Consider the following 18,748-nt stretch of genomic DNA (forward strand, 5'->3'; position numbering starts at 1 on the left):
GAGTGATGGAGATTGGGCGATAGTTAGCTGGGCAGGATGGGTCGGCAGAGGGTTTCTTAAGAAGAGGGTGCCCAAGGGAGTGCTTCATGGGGGATGGGGAGACTCCAGTGGCGAAGGAGTGATTGCAGAAATCAGCCAGGGCAGGAGCCAGGGAGTCGATGTGGTCCTTGATAGTTTTGGAGGAGCAGGGGTGAACCTGTTTTGATGAGACTTTCATAGATCGGACTTGTCGAGAAACCTTGTCTGCAGAGAAAAGTGGAAAGGCACAGAGGGGGAAGTGGGGTTCCAGCAGAGGGGTCAGAGGAAGAGCATGGGATAGAGGAAATGAGGCGAGAAGAGGAGAGTGAGGACAAGATGTCCTGGGTCTTAGAAATGAAATGCAAAGCCAGTGCCGTACAGAGGGCCTGGGAGTGGACAGGAGAGGTAGAGACAGCAGCAGGATTGGCTAGTTCCTTGCAGATTTTAAAAAGTTCACTAGAGTTGTTAGATGCCGCAGAGATCCGGGCTTGGCTATGGGCTCTCTTCTTGGTGAGTACAGAGCCGATATTGCCATTGCAGCAGGCGGCAGGCCAGTTTGTCAGAGGATGAACATGAAGCACGCCATTTCCTCTCGGCCAGGGGCAAAGATATCAAGAGTATCAGATACAGGAGAGTGGAGCATGGAGAGGGCTCTGTCAGGGTGGGAGTCAGCTAAAGGGGGAGGATGTGGTGAGAAGGTGGTGGCGAAAGCCTCAACTGACACGCGCTTCAAGGGACAGATGACCTTGAAGGTGGATGGCAGTGATGAAGGTGGCTTGGCCTGAGGGGTAGGGAGGGTGAGGTGGGAGGATAGGAGAAAGTGATCACTCCAGGAGAGAGAAGTGGAGAGAGGGACAGAGGGGAGATCAGGGCATCGAGAGTGTGCCCTGCAGAATGAGTCGGGCCAGAGGGGAAAATGGTGAGTGAGAGAGTCGCAGAGGTCACAAAAGTGTGCAGAGGGAGGACAGGAGGCATTGAAGTGGATGTTGAAGTCTCCCAGAAGGAGGAGTTGAGTGGTTGAGGCCAAGAGAGAGGAGGAGAGGTCCGCCCACTCGGAGAGGAAGGAGGAAATCTGACCAGGTGGCCGATAGATAGTAGCCACAGTAAGGGAATGGCTGGGAGAGCGAGCGAGCCGGCAGACGAGGCATTCAAAAGAGGAGTAGGTCTGCGCAGGAGTGACAGAGGCAGGAATCCACTCAGGGAATATAAGGGCAACAACCCCACCAGAGCGGTTGGGCCTAGGCACTGAGAGAATCTTGTAGCCATCCGGTAGGAGTGTGTCAAAGCTGATGACGGAGCTGGCCGTGAACCATGCCTCAGTGAGGCAGAGGACATCAAGGTCAAGTTCTTCAAGAAGGCGGCAGATATCGGGCGAACGTTTGACAGCAGAGCGGGAGTTAAGAGTGGCAATGTGGAGAAGGTTTCCATCCTTGAAGGACTTCCGGGGTGGGGTACAGATCAGAGGTACGCCCTGCGGAGGTGTAGAAGTGGCAGAGAGGGCGGAGGAAGGTAAGGTAGTAGAGGAAAGGGGAGGAGGGACAGCAGGGGAAGAAAGGAAATTGATGAGGTGCGGGAGACGTCTATCAAAGAGGTGAAGGTTGGCTTGAGGGCTTTGGACCAAGACAGTCCCATTAGAGTAAACATTAATAATGACCTTAGAGGAGTGGAAGGAGGCCAAGAGGACATCCCAGCGGGTGCCACCATTAATGGGAGAAGAGAAGGGAGCGAGCACAGAGACCATATGAAGGGTCCATAAGTAAGGAGAAGGCACGACAAAGAAGATGTCGGTGAGAGCTTCCGCGGCAGAAGCACTGGTGTAGGTATCGGTGATAGGGAGGCCTGGTTTGGAGACCAAGATGTCCTTTTTAAACTTTTTCCTACCAGATTTAATGAGGAGAGCATGATAGTCAATAGAGAAGCAGTTAGAGAAGATAGGAGAGATGGAGAGCACCATAGGGTAGGTGGGAGAGAAGGGGGTGGCAGGAGAGAGGTGAAGACTCAGGCGAGCGCAGTAGACAAGAGAGTGAACGGCAAAAGTTGCTCGGTGGGACAGACTCGCTCAGGCCTAGTTCACACAGGGCAACACAAATATTTTAAATACAGGTACAGTGCGTATTAGTCAACCTGTGGAGAGACCACCTAAATTTGAGAATCCTGAAGGGGGGAGAAAAAGGCTAGTTCACACAGCACAACAAAAATATTTTAAATGCAGGTACAGTGCATAATAGTCAACCTGTGGAAGGCTCAGTCTAGTATAGGAGTCAGTGGGAGGGGTAAGCAGGGAGGTAAGTGGGACAAACCGAAAGGGTACTGGCTGGAATCTGGCTACAAGCTATCTGCAGTCCCCAGAGTTGCATGATTACACAGGAAGACCTCTGGTTGGGTATACCGTTGGGTGAACAGTACCTTGCCGGAAGCAGTTGCTGTGGGACAGTTGCAGTGCTGGGCGACTGACCCAGTCTCCTGTTCCTCGGTCTTGGTGACCTGGAGATGGTGACTTTTGTGGATCTGCTTAAAGAAACTTAGGAGGAACGTGAGGAGGCTGTCTTGCTGTCACAATCCGAGGGCCCTCCACATACACCCCTGTCCTTGCTGACATAAGTAAAGGACAGAGGTCCCCAATCAGGGGAGATTTTCCTCCTGAGACTGGAGCCTGCAAATGGTAGGATGATTGATTGCAAGGCCACAGGCTCAGGAGAAAAGGTAGGAACCAGTCGGAGCTACAGGGGAGGAAAAAGACAGAGGAACACAGTTCAAACACGGTTAAGAACCCCAAGTGTGAGCAAGACCTTGCACCTGTAGTTCTCCTGCCTGATTCCGGAGGACAAATGGCTCCCATCTGTATTCCTACCAGGAGTTGTAAGTCCATGGGTCATAGGTTCCCTCCCGACCCAGATGGCAGTGGATGAAAATGTCCACACAAGAAAATGCAGGACCCGGACACGAAATCCAGGAATCAAGGGAAACAATCCAATAGATCAGTAGAGCAAAGCAGTTAAGCAAACATCCATAAACAACCCAATGGGCAAAAACTAAGTCGAAATCCAGGCAAACCACACTACCAAAGTACAGAGAAACAGTCCCCCACTTCAGTCTTACGACCATTAAAACAGGACCGCTTAATGCTACCATAAACATATTGTTTATGACAGAAATGAATAAGTGCCTAAATGATTGTGTTCACTTGTTATAGACAACCAATTGGTGCATGTGCATATGTTTGGCCAACAAACTTTTTTTCTAGGCTAGACACCAAATTTCTTTTCTACAATAAATTAAGTGATTACAAATTGATTTTAAAGATTTCTTTTAAGATTAGTGTTCCACCTGTGAACAAACCTCAAAGGAGAGAGAGAAGAGAATGTGTGGTTGAAAAACGTCAACAGTTTTGACAAAATGATGAATTGCAAAAAACTCTTCAATTGCATCTCAATATATAAATGGTCGGGGAAGCCCATGTCAGATAATGCGTTCTTTTGAGAGCTGAACACTAAATCCTTGAATTGCATGTCATATTGAATACAAGATTAAACAACCCGTCTATCATACAGTTTGATATTCTCACATAGCATGAACACCCTCAACGCGTCCCCTCTAGTTTTATGGCATTATTGGTGAGTATTATGAAGTTATCTGTGTATAAAAGATTCCCTTCTTTTTAGAATTAAGAATTTCCAACACTATATAAGAACTCCCTCTGGGAAAGTGGTTAACCTTTGTTCTTACAAGATTCCCGAAACTAGGAAAGAAGTACTCCTCATGGAGGTGGAGAAGATGTAGGATGCAGAGGTCATAGAACCTTCTGAGAGTCCATCATTCTTACCAATAGTCCTGGCCGCGAAACCAGATCAGTCGTGGAGATTTTGTATAGATTTCCACAAGCTTAACGCAATAACCCTGTTTGACAGTTATCCCATGCCTTGAATCGACAATCTTATTGGCAGACTGAGATCTGTGGTTTTCATCTCAATGATTGATCAGACGAAGGGTTATTGTTGGCAGGTGCCATTGAACCCCTCCTACAAAGAAAAAACTGCCTTCTTTACTCCTAGGGGATTATTTCAGTTCAGCATCCTACCTTTTGGACTCCACCACATGCCAGCAACTTTCCAAAGGCATATGAATAAGAAATAAGATATTCCAGCTTAACAGTTTTGATTGATATTTTATTTCTATCGCGGTCGTACACAAGTGTTTCAGAGCGCGACAAGGCAAGGGAGGGGAACAGGGGAGAACAAAACAGCGAGCTTACTAGGCCCAGTGACATTGAACACGCAAGTGCATGGGAGAGGGGGAAGGGAAAAGTGCATGGAAGGGGGGAGAGGTGGAAAGTGCATGGAAGGGGGGAGAGGTGGAAAGTGCAAAGCAGAGGAGAAACAGATAAATAACAATAAATAAATAATAAAGGCAACAAACAGTGGTAATGCAGCCAGCAATCTGCAAGTGCTAGGTTTAAGGCAGCAGACAGGATAGGTCTGATAAGTGCAGGAAGAAAAAGGGGGGGCTTTATGGGTACAGATACAGACCCCAGTGGAAGGGGTGGCCCGGAGGCAGTGCGGGAGGGTGGCAGGATGAGCAGGTACCTGGGCCCAAAGGACAGAGGGTGGCCAGGTGCACGGTGCCAAGAGAGAACAGATCAGCAGGGGAGAGGGGGAGTGAAGGCAGAAGAAAAGAGGAAGGTCTTGAGGTGCTTCCGGAACCGGAGATGGTTCTCCTCAAGTTTTAGAGTGGCAGGGAGGCTGTTCCAGAGGGAGGCCCCAGCCGAAGACAGATCTACCCCCAGCTCGTTTCTTAGAAAAACGACTGACCCTGAGGGAGTTGGAGGTAGAGGAGCGAAGAGCTCGAGAGGGGAGGTATTTGCGGAGGGATAGCTGAAGGTATTTTGGACCCAGGCCCCAGAAGGCCTTGTGGACAATGCAGAGGGTTTTGAAATTAATCCTTGCATCCACTGGGAGCCAGTGGAGAGATTTCAGAGCTGGAGAGATGCGATCCCAGGGCTTGAGGCCAAGGACAATTCTCGCAGTCCTGTTCTGGATTAGTTGCAGAGGGTGGAGAGTAGAGGCAGGTAGATTTAGAAAGAGGCTGTTACAATAGTGCAATAGTGCATATCTTGACGACATAGTAATCTATAGCCAAACCTGGGGGTGGGGGAGGACCCAAAGAAATGCCACTTGGCCCAGTTGGCCAAAAGATACCTCTGTATCAGCAGTTCATTCCGAATTACTCTTGCATTACATCCTACTTTATGGACAAACTGAAAAGCGCTTAGCCGCAGAAAATTCCATGGGTCAAACAATATCAGGCCACTTTCAATACCCTTAAACATTGTGTGCAGTGAGCCAGTACTTAAAGTACCAAATTTCAATAAAGAATTTATCCTGCAGACACATGCTTCAAAGGTCTGCCTTGGGGCGATTTGATCACAAATCTGTGATCAGTTGGACCATCCAGTTCTCTACACAAGTCAGGAAGTTGTTTAATTGTGAAAATTATGCTACCATAGAGTTGGAGGCCCAATCTATTAAATGGGTGTTGGGATTACCTGTGATATTATCTTACTGGTCGCAAATTTACGTTGGGGACAGACCACTCAACCCCCCTCTCCATCACCAACCTGTTTTAGCCTGCGCAAAGACACAGACCCATGCATTATGTGCTGGTTTCTAGGTCTACAACCATTCTGCTTCCATGTTGGACACAAGAAAGGAATGGAACAGGGCAATGTGGATTTCTTGTCGTGATTTCCAATAGACAGATGGGGAAGCTGAAACGCTAAGGTGAAGGTTATGTGACGATCCTTCAGATGGCGTCCCTTCTTCCAAGCAGAGAATCGCTTCCCATAAGGCTAGGGAGGTGAGGCCGTTAACCAATAGTCCCCCTAAGGGTGGTAACATGCGGTAGGATCTCATGGGGATGGAATCCTTTCCTGTGAATAAGTACGCAAATCCCACCATGTAGGGTGACTATAATGCCCAAGCCTTATCCGCATAAGATCATCTCCGAAACTGTGTTATTGTGAAATATCGAACCCATTTGATGACAAAAGGACTGAGAAGCGCTCATGTTTGAGAGGGACGAAAGCTACAGCTGCTACTGTCAATTGGAAGAACATTATGCTGGGGCTGTCTCTGCTATTTAAACTGAACAGCAGAGAATGAGTTTTCTGTCATCCTCTGACCCGTCCTGCAATGGCCTGTGCATTTCTGGCAAGCTGGAAGCTTTTACATTACCAGAGGGAGAATGAGGAGGCCGCATTGAAGCCTGTAGAGCTGATGCAGGCCTTCGGGAGATGGAGGAGTGGCTTGTCTCCAAGGCTGAGAAGAGAAATAGCGGGACGCCCAAGAAGTGTCTTGCGAGTCGGTTGGTAAACTGCTTGATAGACTTGCAGAGACTAAGAGGTGCTAGCACGACCTGTAGTGGGTGGACTGTTCGGTCCGACAACAGTGCCGAGACAGCCTACAGCAAAACTGTATAGCTGATTATCAGGAGGGAGCGAGAGACTGTGGTGGAGGCATAACCGGTCACAGCGCGAGACCAAGGGGTCCGGCGGCTACACCGGTGTGGTCTACACTAACTCGCAGTGGAGGGAGGTGAGACGGGGAGGTCTAGAAAAGGAAAAGGAACATGCGACACCGGTGAGGAGTTCTCCAGGAGAAGTTAAAGCGAACACGCACAAGTCCGGGTGGGGCCAGGAAGTTACGAGACTGTAAATCACAAAGGAAGATGTGATAGCGTAAATCATTTTGTGATACAGTTCACCGGTCAGATCCACAAAGGTGTGGTACTGGAGAGTCTAGAGCGACTCCAGGAATGGCTTAATCATCCCAGTGGGAACAGATCAAGAATTATACAAAAGCTAAAGAAATGTGGAAACCTCCCGAAGGGAGCTACGACACTTATTAAGAACTGTGAAAGACATTGGGGAGCCAGCTAGTAGAAGGGAATCCTACTCATAGCCACACGAGAACATTACGTGTCTGTTTTCTGTTGGGTTACGGAAAAACCCAGAGGTTTTGTGGAACATTTGCTTTGAACGACCTGATGGGCGTTTTTGAGGCTTTACATTCAGAAGGGAGTAATTCTCCTGGATTACAAAAAGTACAAGACTTTATGGTGCTTCGTTGTAGTGACAGGGATAGAGTAGGAGCCTTTGAGACAAGGATGGTGCCTTTTTGTTTTGACACACACGGACTTCCTGACGAGCACCTGAGTTTCTTTAGTGTAGATGGGGAATTCCTCTTGGAGTTGGGGATAGATCGGTTCGGTTTATTATGTAAGAAAAGTCTATTGCAACCACTAAGGCACCACTTGGTTAGTCTCTTCATTCCTCGTCACCACACCATATATGACCATTCATACCCCAGACAGCAGGAAAAAGGCAAAAGACCAATATGGCCAAAGGAGAAGTGAAATTCTCTTGGGAAAGACATCTTACAGTGCTGCCCACTCCTAGTAGCCATTTGCATTAATTGCAAAAGTGCACCAGTAAAAAGTTCAAAACATGGTAGAAAAAATATCCACTCAATCCAGCCCATCCTGAGACACACTGTAATTGTGACCAAAACTCCACAAAAAGTTCTAAGTACCTTAGCCACACTACACTTTTGGGTGAGGTGTGGAGCTTTAACAATTCCCAAAGGCAAGACCTAGTCAATACTGATAATCTTATGTTCTCAGTTTACCAATAAGAATCCGCCAAAAGAGCAAGGGAAGTAACTCAAAAGGTTTCCCTCCAAAAAAGTCAAATCAGCAGTCCAAACCAACAAAAAAAAAGGATGTCCAATTAGATGCCTGTGGCCGGAAATCTCTCCTAACATGGATTGTCTGTAAATGTACTATTCCCACTGCACTTTGGAGTAGATCTTTGGTCTACTCGCACCTTGTTGGATGTACCCGTCCCTGCGTGCACACCCCTCCCACCCTGTCGTAATAAGAGTAACGCACTGGCTTTTTGTAGTGCTTCATTTGGTTATCTCCTACATGAAAATATCTGATTTCAATCAAGAACAATTACAACTGGCTTGAATCACCCACTTAGGGTATGTTTCTTAACCCTTACTTCAAAACCTAGAGCTGTGCGAGTGTTTGGGCCTGGGTTCTGAATGTGAGCCCATATGCATTTTCTTGGTTTTTAAAGTCTAGCCTTCTTAATTATCAGGTTTGTAATGGTTTATCTGGGGTTGGATGCATTTTTTTAAGTTGTCTGTCTTTTCTTAAGTGATTTCTGATGATTAACTTGTCATGGTCTCCTCTCCTGCAGATGGTGCTTTCCATGGTGGACTCCCAGCTTCCTATGATGAATTTCAGCTCCATTCAACAGCCGCCATCCTTAATGCCTATTGGGCATGCCATGCAGCAGATGCAGACACAGAACATGTCTATGCGTCCCACCAACCAGGTTCACACTCAGGTGACTGTGCACATCCCTCCTTCCCATGTCCACCAGTTCTCAACCAGAGCATACCATTGTAGTGTGAATACAATTGGGTTGTACCTCAAAGGGGCCTAAAGTAAAGTTCCATTGCTCCCACTCACAACCAATGTGATATTTGTTCCTGTAAAGAGCAACATGTTCTCTTCCTGTCATCCCCACTGTACCCTGCTAACCTTTGCCATCCCCTACCAAATGGACACTACATCCCACAACAATACTTCAGACCTCTAACGCAACAACTAAGATCACCACTAAGCACAAACATGTATGTACTAATACAGAGAAGTACACAATCTACCCCATCAGATCCTAACAATCAAACGTGCCATGAGAGATCAGCTAGTTACACAATATTTGTATCCACCTACTGGCATACCTACACCATGTCCCAACAGACTCTGGCAAAGACCCTTAGAATCTCATCCGCACAGAAAGTCTGGTACCTTCTGATTTGCACCCATCAATGCAACAGCAAAGCATATTGTACTGCTTACTCGTCCCCTACTAAACAATGGAAACCCATTTTCACACAGCTCCTTTCATAGACCACATTGCCACCAATTAATTACAAATGGCTCTTTGTGGCATCTGTTATATTCGATCTTTGGTGCTTTGTTTAATCATATTCTCTGGTTCTGTAGATGCAGCATTCTCCAGCATGGGGTCCTGCATGGATTCACATGCTCATAAATATTCCCCGTCAGGCCAGAAATCCTCTGTAAAATAAAGTTTCACTTTAACTTACAAACTGTATTTCTCCAATTAAACGAATCACTGACCTTTGGGTCCTACTGCCCCAGCCAATGACTGCCCTCTCCCTAAGCCCCTCCACTGGCAGCCATATTCCGATTTTTACTTCACATTCAAGTGTTGGGAGTCCTTGAGGTTTGCTCCATGAGCTATTCTACGTTTTGCCCGCATTTACGAGGAAAAAGTCCTGCTTTTGTCAAACTGAGCCTATGTGCTCTTTCTCTGCATCTGCCGACAAGCGGGGGTCCGTGTGTCAGTGAATTTCATGCCCCTCCAGTATTCGCAGAGGCCATCGGGCCTAATCTGCACTCCGGACCATGTCGGAAGAGAAGAAAGGGGGAAGCTCACAATATTTACTTGTAACTGAACGCACGCTCCGACAGCTTGGAATCGCGCTCTCAGATGACCGCGAGCCGCAGCACTGCTCTAATCTCCTCAGACGCGATGCGGATAAACGTATTACACGTATACAAGGACTTCCTGGACACGCCGCCTCACGTCACCAGGTCCCTTCCTTGAACTCAGCCGAAACGTGATGCACTACGAACGCCTCTGCCAACGCTGCAAGCCTTCTCAAGTCGCACGCAATAAACATTCAATATTTCAAAACTGAGAACACATAAGAAAACGAACGTTCACAAGAGCGTTGGAATTACTTTTCCTTTTCACAAAAAAGTATTTACATTAGTTGAACATACAGTTTTTGACTCTTCAAATTTTAAAGTAAATGACTTTCCAAAATACTGAACTTGAGTTAACATAAACTAAAAATGAAAACAGTTTCTCACAGCTTGGCTTAAGTCACTTATCTGTATTTTTCACTTCTCTGATTTCTCTGGTTTCTCCTGCTGAATTGAATACAGATATTCTGAGGTTTCTTTAGTTTCTGTCTTTGACTTCTCTGGAGCTCTGTTGCGCTGTGACCATCCATGAACTGTTCATGAATGAAAGGCAGTTTAGAACCCTTCCTTAGATTCCAAACTGCATCACAGTAGCCAGTGACCAATCACTGCTGGACAGGAACTACTCCGCCATCTTGAACTGGGACAATAGTGGCTGGCTGATACTATAGTTAAGTTAAGGAATGCTTTTTTCAATGCAATTGACCTTACCTAGCCACCACTAAAGACACTAATACCTAACCTAATGTCTTCTATAACCCAGGGACCAGACATTCTCTACTGTCCCCATCCGGACCACCAAGAAGGAGATTGCGAGATCTGCCTCGGTTTCAGCAAGAGAACCATGAAATATCGTCACAGTAGGCTGGTGGCGTTGCTCAGCGCATAGAACTCTACCCCGTGCCCCAAGCAGGGGCATGCCTCACCCTGGACCGGCCAGTCGGAGAAGCAGGCTTCTTAGTCCTTTCAGGGCGCCCCATCCGTGGGGGCCCAAGACCAGGCCAAGCACTGCGAGTCTCTCCGTTGGGTACGCTGCGCAATGGGCGGGGCACGTTCAACCTCACCATCTGCCTCAATCTCCAGCCATTGATCCAGCTACTCCTCAAAGAGGAAATCGGCCATCCCGGGTAAGCTGCCGGAGAAGCCTGAGGTGCAGGAAAAGGCCCAGGCGGCGCAGGAAAATTTGTTGTCAACGATCGAGATGGTAGCAACCGCGCTCTCGAAGGCCAAAGAGGCTGTCCCAGTCAAGGTAGCCCTGGCTGCGCCCAGGGTGTCCCTGCCCCTGAGGCGGGAAGCCTTCACTGGGACCGTGGAGAGGACACTGGAGAAGAGGATGAAATGATATGGCATTTATAACGGGCCTATACACATTAGTTTCATGCCGGAACTAAGCCCAAATCCGTTTCATGCCAGAACTAAGCCCAAATCCGACCCCTCAGGATGCAAAAGGGGGCAGGCGAGCGAGGAGTCCTCCGTTCCAGTTGCACTCCAAGGAACTGATGTTTCGTCTTTGGACGAGGAGGACCAGGAGTCCATATACAGGATCTATGAGGGCGTGGGGGAAAATGCTGACGGCGCAGGCCTAGTAAGCCTGCCGAACAGGCTCCAATAGATGTATTGCTGGACATACTCTCCACCCTGCACACATTGGTGTCTGATATTCCGAAGAGGGTGGCCCCAGACCAATCTCAGAAGAGGAAGAGCCACCCAGCACTGCCTCATCAACCCCTGCATCCTGCTACTCTTTTCCCCTCCACCCCCCCAAGGGACCAGGACAGGGGAACAGACACGACGGACGAGGTGGGGTTGTTTCATTCCATGGTCGCCATGGTGTCCAAGCTCTTCCAGCTGACGCCCGAAGAGACAAAAACGGAAGGTTTCCTCTACCAGAGGTGCAAGGCATAGAGGAAGACCATCATGGCGGTTTGCCCTCCTGGAAGACATTTGGGAGGAAGGCCTGGCCCTGATGAACAGCCCGGCCACAGCCCCAGCCAAGCGGAATAGGCTATAAGAAAAAGATACCAGCTGCCGAAGTCAGCACCCAAGTGCCTACGGTTACAACCGTGGTATCGGCGGCTGCTAGGAACAGATCATCTAACCCGTCCTCTGTCCCTCCAGACAGCGAGGGATAGAAGTTGAATGCCATGGGGAGAAGGATCATCTAGTCCGGCGTCCACAGTCAAAGCGGCCAACGTGCTGGCGAATGTGGTCAGGTACGACAGAGAACTCTGGCACAAACTGGCCCCGATTCTGGACTTCCTGCCCAACGACAAACTGGTAGAGGCGATCTCCCTCCTCCAGGAAGGGGAGGTGTGTCGGACCATGCCATTGCGGTGGCCCTGGACATCGCCGACAAAGGTTTCCGACAGATGGGGGGGGGGAACGATGTCTGTCTTCAGCGCTGAGGCTGGCTGAAGGCCACCAACTTCCGCCATGAGTGGGGACAACCTCTTTGGGATGACACTGGGAGGGCTTGTGCACTGGGCACTCTTCAGCACACCGCCTATCCTTTTGTGCCTCCGGCAGAATGTTCAACAGATCGACGAAGTGCTTCGGTGGTGGTTCCTCATCGTGCCTTCAAGCATCCTGGTCAACGACCCAGGAAGCCTACAGAGGCTGTTCCAAGGCTTTCGGTGGCGGTGGCCAGTGCAGTTTCCCTCCAAGGCGGGGACGCAGGTGCCGAAGCATGTACCTTGGTGGGCAGGCGGCTGGCAAGTTTTGTCGGCAAGTGGAAGATCTCCACCGACAGATAGGTGCTGGATGCTCTCGCCCACGGACATACCCTGGAGATTCAACAAAAATGTTAGCTGAGCCCTCTGGTGGCCCAGCAGGAACAGCACATCCCTCAGCTCCTGTCATGCTACGAAAGGGGGCAGTGGAGCCAGTTAAGACGACTCTGGGGCTCCTGAGTCTACTCCAACTATACTCTGAAAAAAGCCTGGGGGGCTGGAAGCCCATCCTAGACCAGCGGCATCTCAACAAATACCTCAAGTCCCAGAAGTTCAGGATGGTCACATTGCAGCATGTGCTCGGGTGGGAGTTTGTGTTAGTAAACGCAAAGTATTTTCTCCAGCATGGGGGTCTGGCATGTATTCACATGCTCATGAATATTCCCCGTCAGGCTAGGAATCCTCGGTAAAAGGAAAAAAAACTTTCACTTTCATTCATAAACAGTATTTCTCCTCTAAACCAATCACTGGGCTCTGGTCATACTGCCCTGAGCCAATGACTGCCCTCGCTGTAAGCCCCTCCTCTGGCAGCCATCTCTAGATTTTTACTGCATGTTCAAGTGTTGGGAGCTCTCGTGTTTCGCTCTACGAGCTTTGTTTTCATGCTTTTTTGCTAGGAAAACGTTTTTTGATCAATCGAGCCTGTGTGCTCCATCCAATTAACAGGGATCCGTTTTTTGGCATCTTTCATTGCCCCTCAAGGGCAGAAATCATGGAGTGTTTTTCTTCTTGGACGTTCCCAGAAGTCCATCGGGCCTACACCGCGCCGGATCATGTCAGAAGAGAAGGACGGAGCGCCCCTCTTCAAGCTCTGCACCAGCTGTGGCTTGCGGAATGTTTTCGCGAATGACGAGCATTCCCAGTGTATGTATTGTCTACACCCGACGCACAAGGAAGGAGATTGTGAAATCTGCTGTGGCTTCTCCAAGCGCACGATGAAAGACCGGCACGTTCGACTGGCGACGTGGCTCAAGGCCAAGGTGTCTTCCCTGTGCGGTCCACAAGGGCATGCCTCCTCTGGATCCAGCCAGAGCTGGCTTCTAAGTCCCTTGAGGGTGCTCCATCCGTGGGGGCCCAAGACGAGGACAAGCACAGTGAGTCTGCTTCCGCCGGGGTACCGCAACGGTCAGGGTGCGTTCATGGTCTCCATAATCCTTGATCTCCAGCCATCGCTCCAGCCCCTCATCCAAGAGGAATTCAGCTACCCCGGGGAAGCTGTAAAAGAAACCGGGGAAGACCAAGCAGGACAAGAAACGGGTCTGTCCTGCCAACTAAGGCCCAGGTGATCCAGAAGACGACGTCCTCTTCTATTGAGATGGTTGCTGCCGCCCTCTGGAAGGTGAAAGGGGCTGTCCTGGTCCAGGGTGCCCCAGTGGCAGCCAGGGTGGTGCTCCCTCCCGGGCGGGAGGCTTCGGCCACACACCAGTGGAGAAGACTCCGGAGAAGGGGATGCCGGACCTCAGCCCGAAGCCGACCCCTCAGGACACAAAAAAAAGGGGGAGGGAGGTGTGGAAGAGCTACAGGGCACAGATATTTCTTTATCCGATGAGGAAGACATTGTTTCCGTCCACACCATCCCGGAGGAGATGGGTGACTATTAGAACGTCGATGAGTCACCCGCCGGAGGCAATGACTAGGTGGGGGGGCGACACAGGCGCTGGGCCCAGCGACCCTGTCCCCCAGGCACCACCCAGAGATCTGTCGCAGGATATTCTCTCGACCCTCCACACGCTGGTGTCAAAGATTCAGAAGAGGTTGCAGATAGCACCCAGCGACGACCCCGTTGACACTAGGGCCACCAGCGCCAAAGAAAAGGAGGCAACACACTACAACCGTCACTGCCCTCGCCCCTCCTCCTGGGACACAATGACACCGATGACGATGGTGGACTATCTCCACCACCAAGAGCTTATCCGCCGGACGCAGTGGGATCCTTCCACTCCATGATCTCCTGTGCCTTAAAACTTTTTCAGCTCACCCCGGAAGAGAAGAAAAAGGAAGGCTTCCTGTACAAACGCCGGGAGGCGGTAAGGAAGACCATTCTGTTGGTACCACTCCTGGATGAAGTCTGGGATGTGGGGCTGGCACTTCTGAAGAACCCCTTCCTGGCGAAGAGGGACCGGCTGGAAAAGAAATACTGGGTGCTGGAATCTGCACCCAAATGTCTGCAGTCACAACCATCGCCGGTCTCGGCTGCGACTAGTAAGTAGTAGTCCAACCCGTTGTCCGCCTCTGTCCCCCCCGGACGGCAAGGGAAAGAAGTTGGATGCTGTGGGACGGAAGGTCATTTATTCTGCTGCGACACCGGTCAAGGCGGCCAACACCTTAGCGATCTTGGCCAGGTACGACCGGGCGCTATGGTACAAGATTGCTCCGATCCTGGATTTCCTTCCCGAGGACCAGCGGGTAGAGGCAATGGAGATCCTTCAGGAAGGCGAGGTGGTGTCGGACCACGCCATCACCCTGGCCCTGGACATTACAGACACAGGGTTCCGCCAGATGGGAAACGGAGTCTGCCTCAGTCATCGTGGCTGGCTGAAGGCCACCAACTTCAGACAAGAGGTCCAGACAGGGGTCCTGGACCTGCCTTTCAATGGGGACAACCTTTTCGCCAAAGCAATCGATGACCCTCTACAGGCCATCAAGACCAACGCAGAGACGGCCCGTTCCCTGGGCACACTGCAACAACATAGTGTTTGGCAAAGTTTGTATGCAGTACCCTCTGGGAACACTACAAACAACTAGGCCTACAGGTATAGGAAACCCAAACTGTGGTATAAGCTTGTACCACAGTGTTTTGGTAGCGTGTTGAGCAGCCAGGCTCATCTCAAGAGGAGTCCATGTGAGCTGTAGTGGAGTTACACAGAGATTTACAGTTACAACTATTAAAATAACTCAACACTCAAGGTTTCTTGAAAAAAACAATTATTAATTTATCAATCGGTTCGAATAAGCCTTCTTCAGAAGGGAGCAATATAATAGTAACACTCAAATACACTTCATGAAATGCACTTAATATATCTAAATCAGTAGATACCCTTTTGGGGTGGCCCACAGACATTACCTACACCCTCAGGTGACTTCAATTGCTAGGGTGCTGGGGACATTAATATATCACTGTTGCATTTAGGATCATATAGTAAGAAGTCAAAGGAAAAGATTATTTAGAACAAACAATAGACCACAAATATTCTTAAGCAGGCAAATACTTTTGGATCCTCCTCCCCAAAGAAGAGTCATTCAGTACGACAGGCTAGGCCAAAGTCAATGGGCAGAAAGTCTTCTATAGGATGAAGCACTTTTGGTAGGTTCATGGAAAAGTATTTGCACAATTTTTTAGAAGTCTTTGAAGAAAAGAAGAATCACATGTAGGTCCACAAGCTGATTAGACTTGTGAGTAGTAGAAGATGCAAGCAACTCTACAGCAAGATGTAAGTCTTAGTTACTTACCTGTAACTGTATTTCGAAGGTATTGTGTCCTCCGACGTATTCCTCATCTTAGATATCTCCTTCCAGCTCTGCTGGCCTCGGAAAAATTTTTCTCTAGAGGGCGCTGCGCGTCGACGTCCTTCGACAGCCGCCGTATCGACGTTCGTCATCCTGCCTATAAAGGCCGCGCGCAGCGTCCGTTGCTCAGTTCCGTTTTTCCGCGCTTACTCGGTGCCTCGGAATACCGTTGCTCAGTTCCTAGTCAGATTAATCCTATTTACCTCGAGTTATTCGATCCGTACTCGATGGCTTCCTCATCGGAACCGACAACTCCTCGATCCGGCTTCAAAAAATGCCGAGATTGTGGGAAAAAGATGTCGTTGACCGATCCTCACAGAATTTGTCTGTGGTGCTTGGGAGCTGAACACCATTGTTCGGAATGCGAGGACTGTATGTCCATGACAGCTAAAACCCTGAAGGAGCGTAGGGGGAAGCTGGAGAAAGGTAAGACTTTTAAAGCTTCTTCTTCGTCGACGAAGTCGAGACATTCGTCTCCTCGTCACCATTCGCGCTCCAGGTCTCGGAGTGGGTCTCATCACTCCTCGAGATCGAAGCACTCGAAGAGGAGACGTCGAAGATCCCCTTCTCCGTCTTCCTCTTCCTCTGTTTCGCCAAAAAGAATCCCTTGCCCCACGAAACATAGTTCCCGGGCTGAATGGGAGGAATTCCGAAAGAATATGATGAGCGTCTTCGAGAAAGCGGCCTCGACCCCCTCGAAGACTGCCGAGAGCGATGCTCTGGTCGAAAGACCCGAAGGTCAAAAACGCCGCGAGTCGCAGTACCCGGTGAAAGAAACCTCTCGAGCGCGTTTCGAACCCTCGAGCAGGACTATGACCTCCAAACCTTCCTCGAAGGTTCCGTCGGCGCCGTTGTCGAGGGGACCTTCGACACACGGGTCTGTCGACTCGACGCCGGCCTCGACACCGGCGTCGACGCCAAGAAAAGTCACGGTTACCACACATCCAGTGACTATCCCCAGGCCCTCGACGTCGATGGCTTCGATATTGTCGAGTAGAATTCCAATTCTGTCGAGGTCCTCGAGGCCTCCACCTCTGTTTTCGACACCACGCTCGAAGCCTTCGGCGTCGACGACATCGACGCTTTCGAGGCCAATAATGACAAGTTCGGCACCCTCTGCCTTGGAAATGGGATTTACTCCCTTTATGAGTTCAGAACAATTGAGAACTATATCCTCAATTTTAGAAGAGGGTGATTTGTCTGAACAAGACACATTTGAGTTACAGGGACCTGTAACCCCAGTTAGAGAGGAATTTTCCTCTGAAGAGCGCAGATTAAAGGATCTTCATGATTCTTTACATGAGGCAAGTGGGTTAGACACTTCCCCTGAGGTGGAGTTTGCTAAGCCAGACCCGGGGGAGCATGCTGAAACCCCCTACAGAGCCTTAATGGCCAGGATTACAGAGTTCATGGGGTGGTCTGCACCTTCACAATCTTTCCAACAAGATGACCTCACTGATATTCTTGACAAAGGCCCACAAGAGGATCATGTGGTGCCCTTTCATAAAGCTCTTCAGAGAAAGATCATGACAAACTGGGAAACCCCAGATGTAATACCAGCAGTAAATAAAAAAAACTGTCTGCAAAGTACAGGGTATCTTCCACAGACCCAGAGTTTTTGTCTAAACACCCATCCCCAGAAAGTCTGGTGGTACAAGCAGCATCCTCTACCGATGTCAAGACGGCTTATCCTACAGTCCCACAGGACAGGGACGATAAAAAATATGATGCTATGGCAAAGAAAGTCTTTTCAGCATGTAGCATGGCGTTAAAGTCTGTTAATGCTACTTGCACCCTTGCTAGGTTCAGCCATACACTTTGGGAGTGTGCTTCTACAGCGGCTGACTGCATCCCGGAGGGAGAAGAAAGGGATGCGTTCCTGAATATTATACAGGACGGTAAAGACGCTATGTGCGAATCCCTGCATGCGGGCATTGATTCGGCTGACAGTATCAGCAGAGCAATGGCGGCAAGTACATCAACTAGGAGATTCGCTTGGTTGAAAAGGTCGGGTTTTGCCCCAGATGTGCAAGCCAGACTCTTGAACATGCCATTCGATGGCTCTTCTTTGTTCGGGAAAAAGGCGGATGACAGTTTAGAGAAACTGCAAACTTCAAAAGCAGCAGCAAAATCCCTAGGAGCTGCAATCCGTCAGACTCCTTTTCGTCCCACAGGAACCTCTGCGAGGGGCAAGTCCTTTCAATTCTACTCCGCATTCGGAAGAGGTAGAGGACGACCGGCTCAAAGGGGTCAAAGAAGAACTACCCGAGGTGGACGGGGTAGATATTCTAAAGCCGCAGCAACAGCAGGTGCCTCTTTACCATCGGCATCTGCATCAGCCGCCCCAAAACCACTCTGAGGACTCCCCTCACAGGACACCTGTAGGAGGCAGGTTGACTCAACATCTGACGGTATGGCAGGCTATCACGTCAGATGCTTGGGCATTGGAAACAGTCGCCCAAGGTTACTGCCTGCCTTTCCTACGTATACCTCAGAGTCATCCACCGGGGATCAGCTCTCAGAAAGCTCCAGATCCGCTCCTCTTGCAGGAAATTTTGGACCTGCTAGAGAAAGGTGCCATAGAACCGGTACCTGTAGCGGAGAGGAACAAGGGCTGGTACTCCCCTTACTTTCTCATTCCGAAGAAAGACGGAGGACTGAGACCCATCTTGGACTTGCGAGAATTGAACAAATTCCTCAGAAAAGACAAATTCAAGATGGTCACTCTTTCTCAGATCCTCCAGGCCCTTCAGTTCCAGGACTGGTTGGTATCTCTGGACCTTCAGGACGCTTATTTCCATGTGCCTATCCATCTCAAACACAGGAAATACCTGAGGTTCGCAATTGGCAACTCTCACTATCAATTTCGAGTGCTGCCATTTGGGCTGACCTCCGCCCCGAGGGTCTTC

The 18,748-nt window shown here is 49.5% G+C and overlaps 1 protein-coding gene across 8 annotated transcripts in view; it reads left to right on the forward strand.

Moving 5' to 3' along the window:
* Positions 1–18,748, forward strand: part of PRRC2A (proline rich coiled-coil 2A) — a 2,343,739-nt gene that overhangs the window by 1,997,098 nt on the left and 327,893 nt on the right. For all 8 annotated transcript variants that reach the window (XM_069635075.1, XM_069635076.1, XM_069635077.1 and 5 more), the window contains one exon: positions 8,279–8,428. In XM_069635075.1, coding sequence (XP_069491176.1) covers positions 8,279–8,428 — 150 coding nt within the window. The remainder of the gene's footprint in view (positions 1–8,278; positions 8,429–18,748) is intronic.

The sequence above is a fragment of the Ambystoma mexicanum genome, chromosome 13 (genome assembly GCF_040938575.1).
Source record: "Ambystoma mexicanum isolate Mex_15411 chromosome 13, UKY_AmexF1_1, whole genome shotgun sequence".
In the NCBI taxonomy this organism is placed as follows: domain Eukaryota; kingdom Metazoa; phylum Chordata; class Amphibia; order Caudata; family Ambystomatidae; genus Ambystoma; species Ambystoma mexicanum.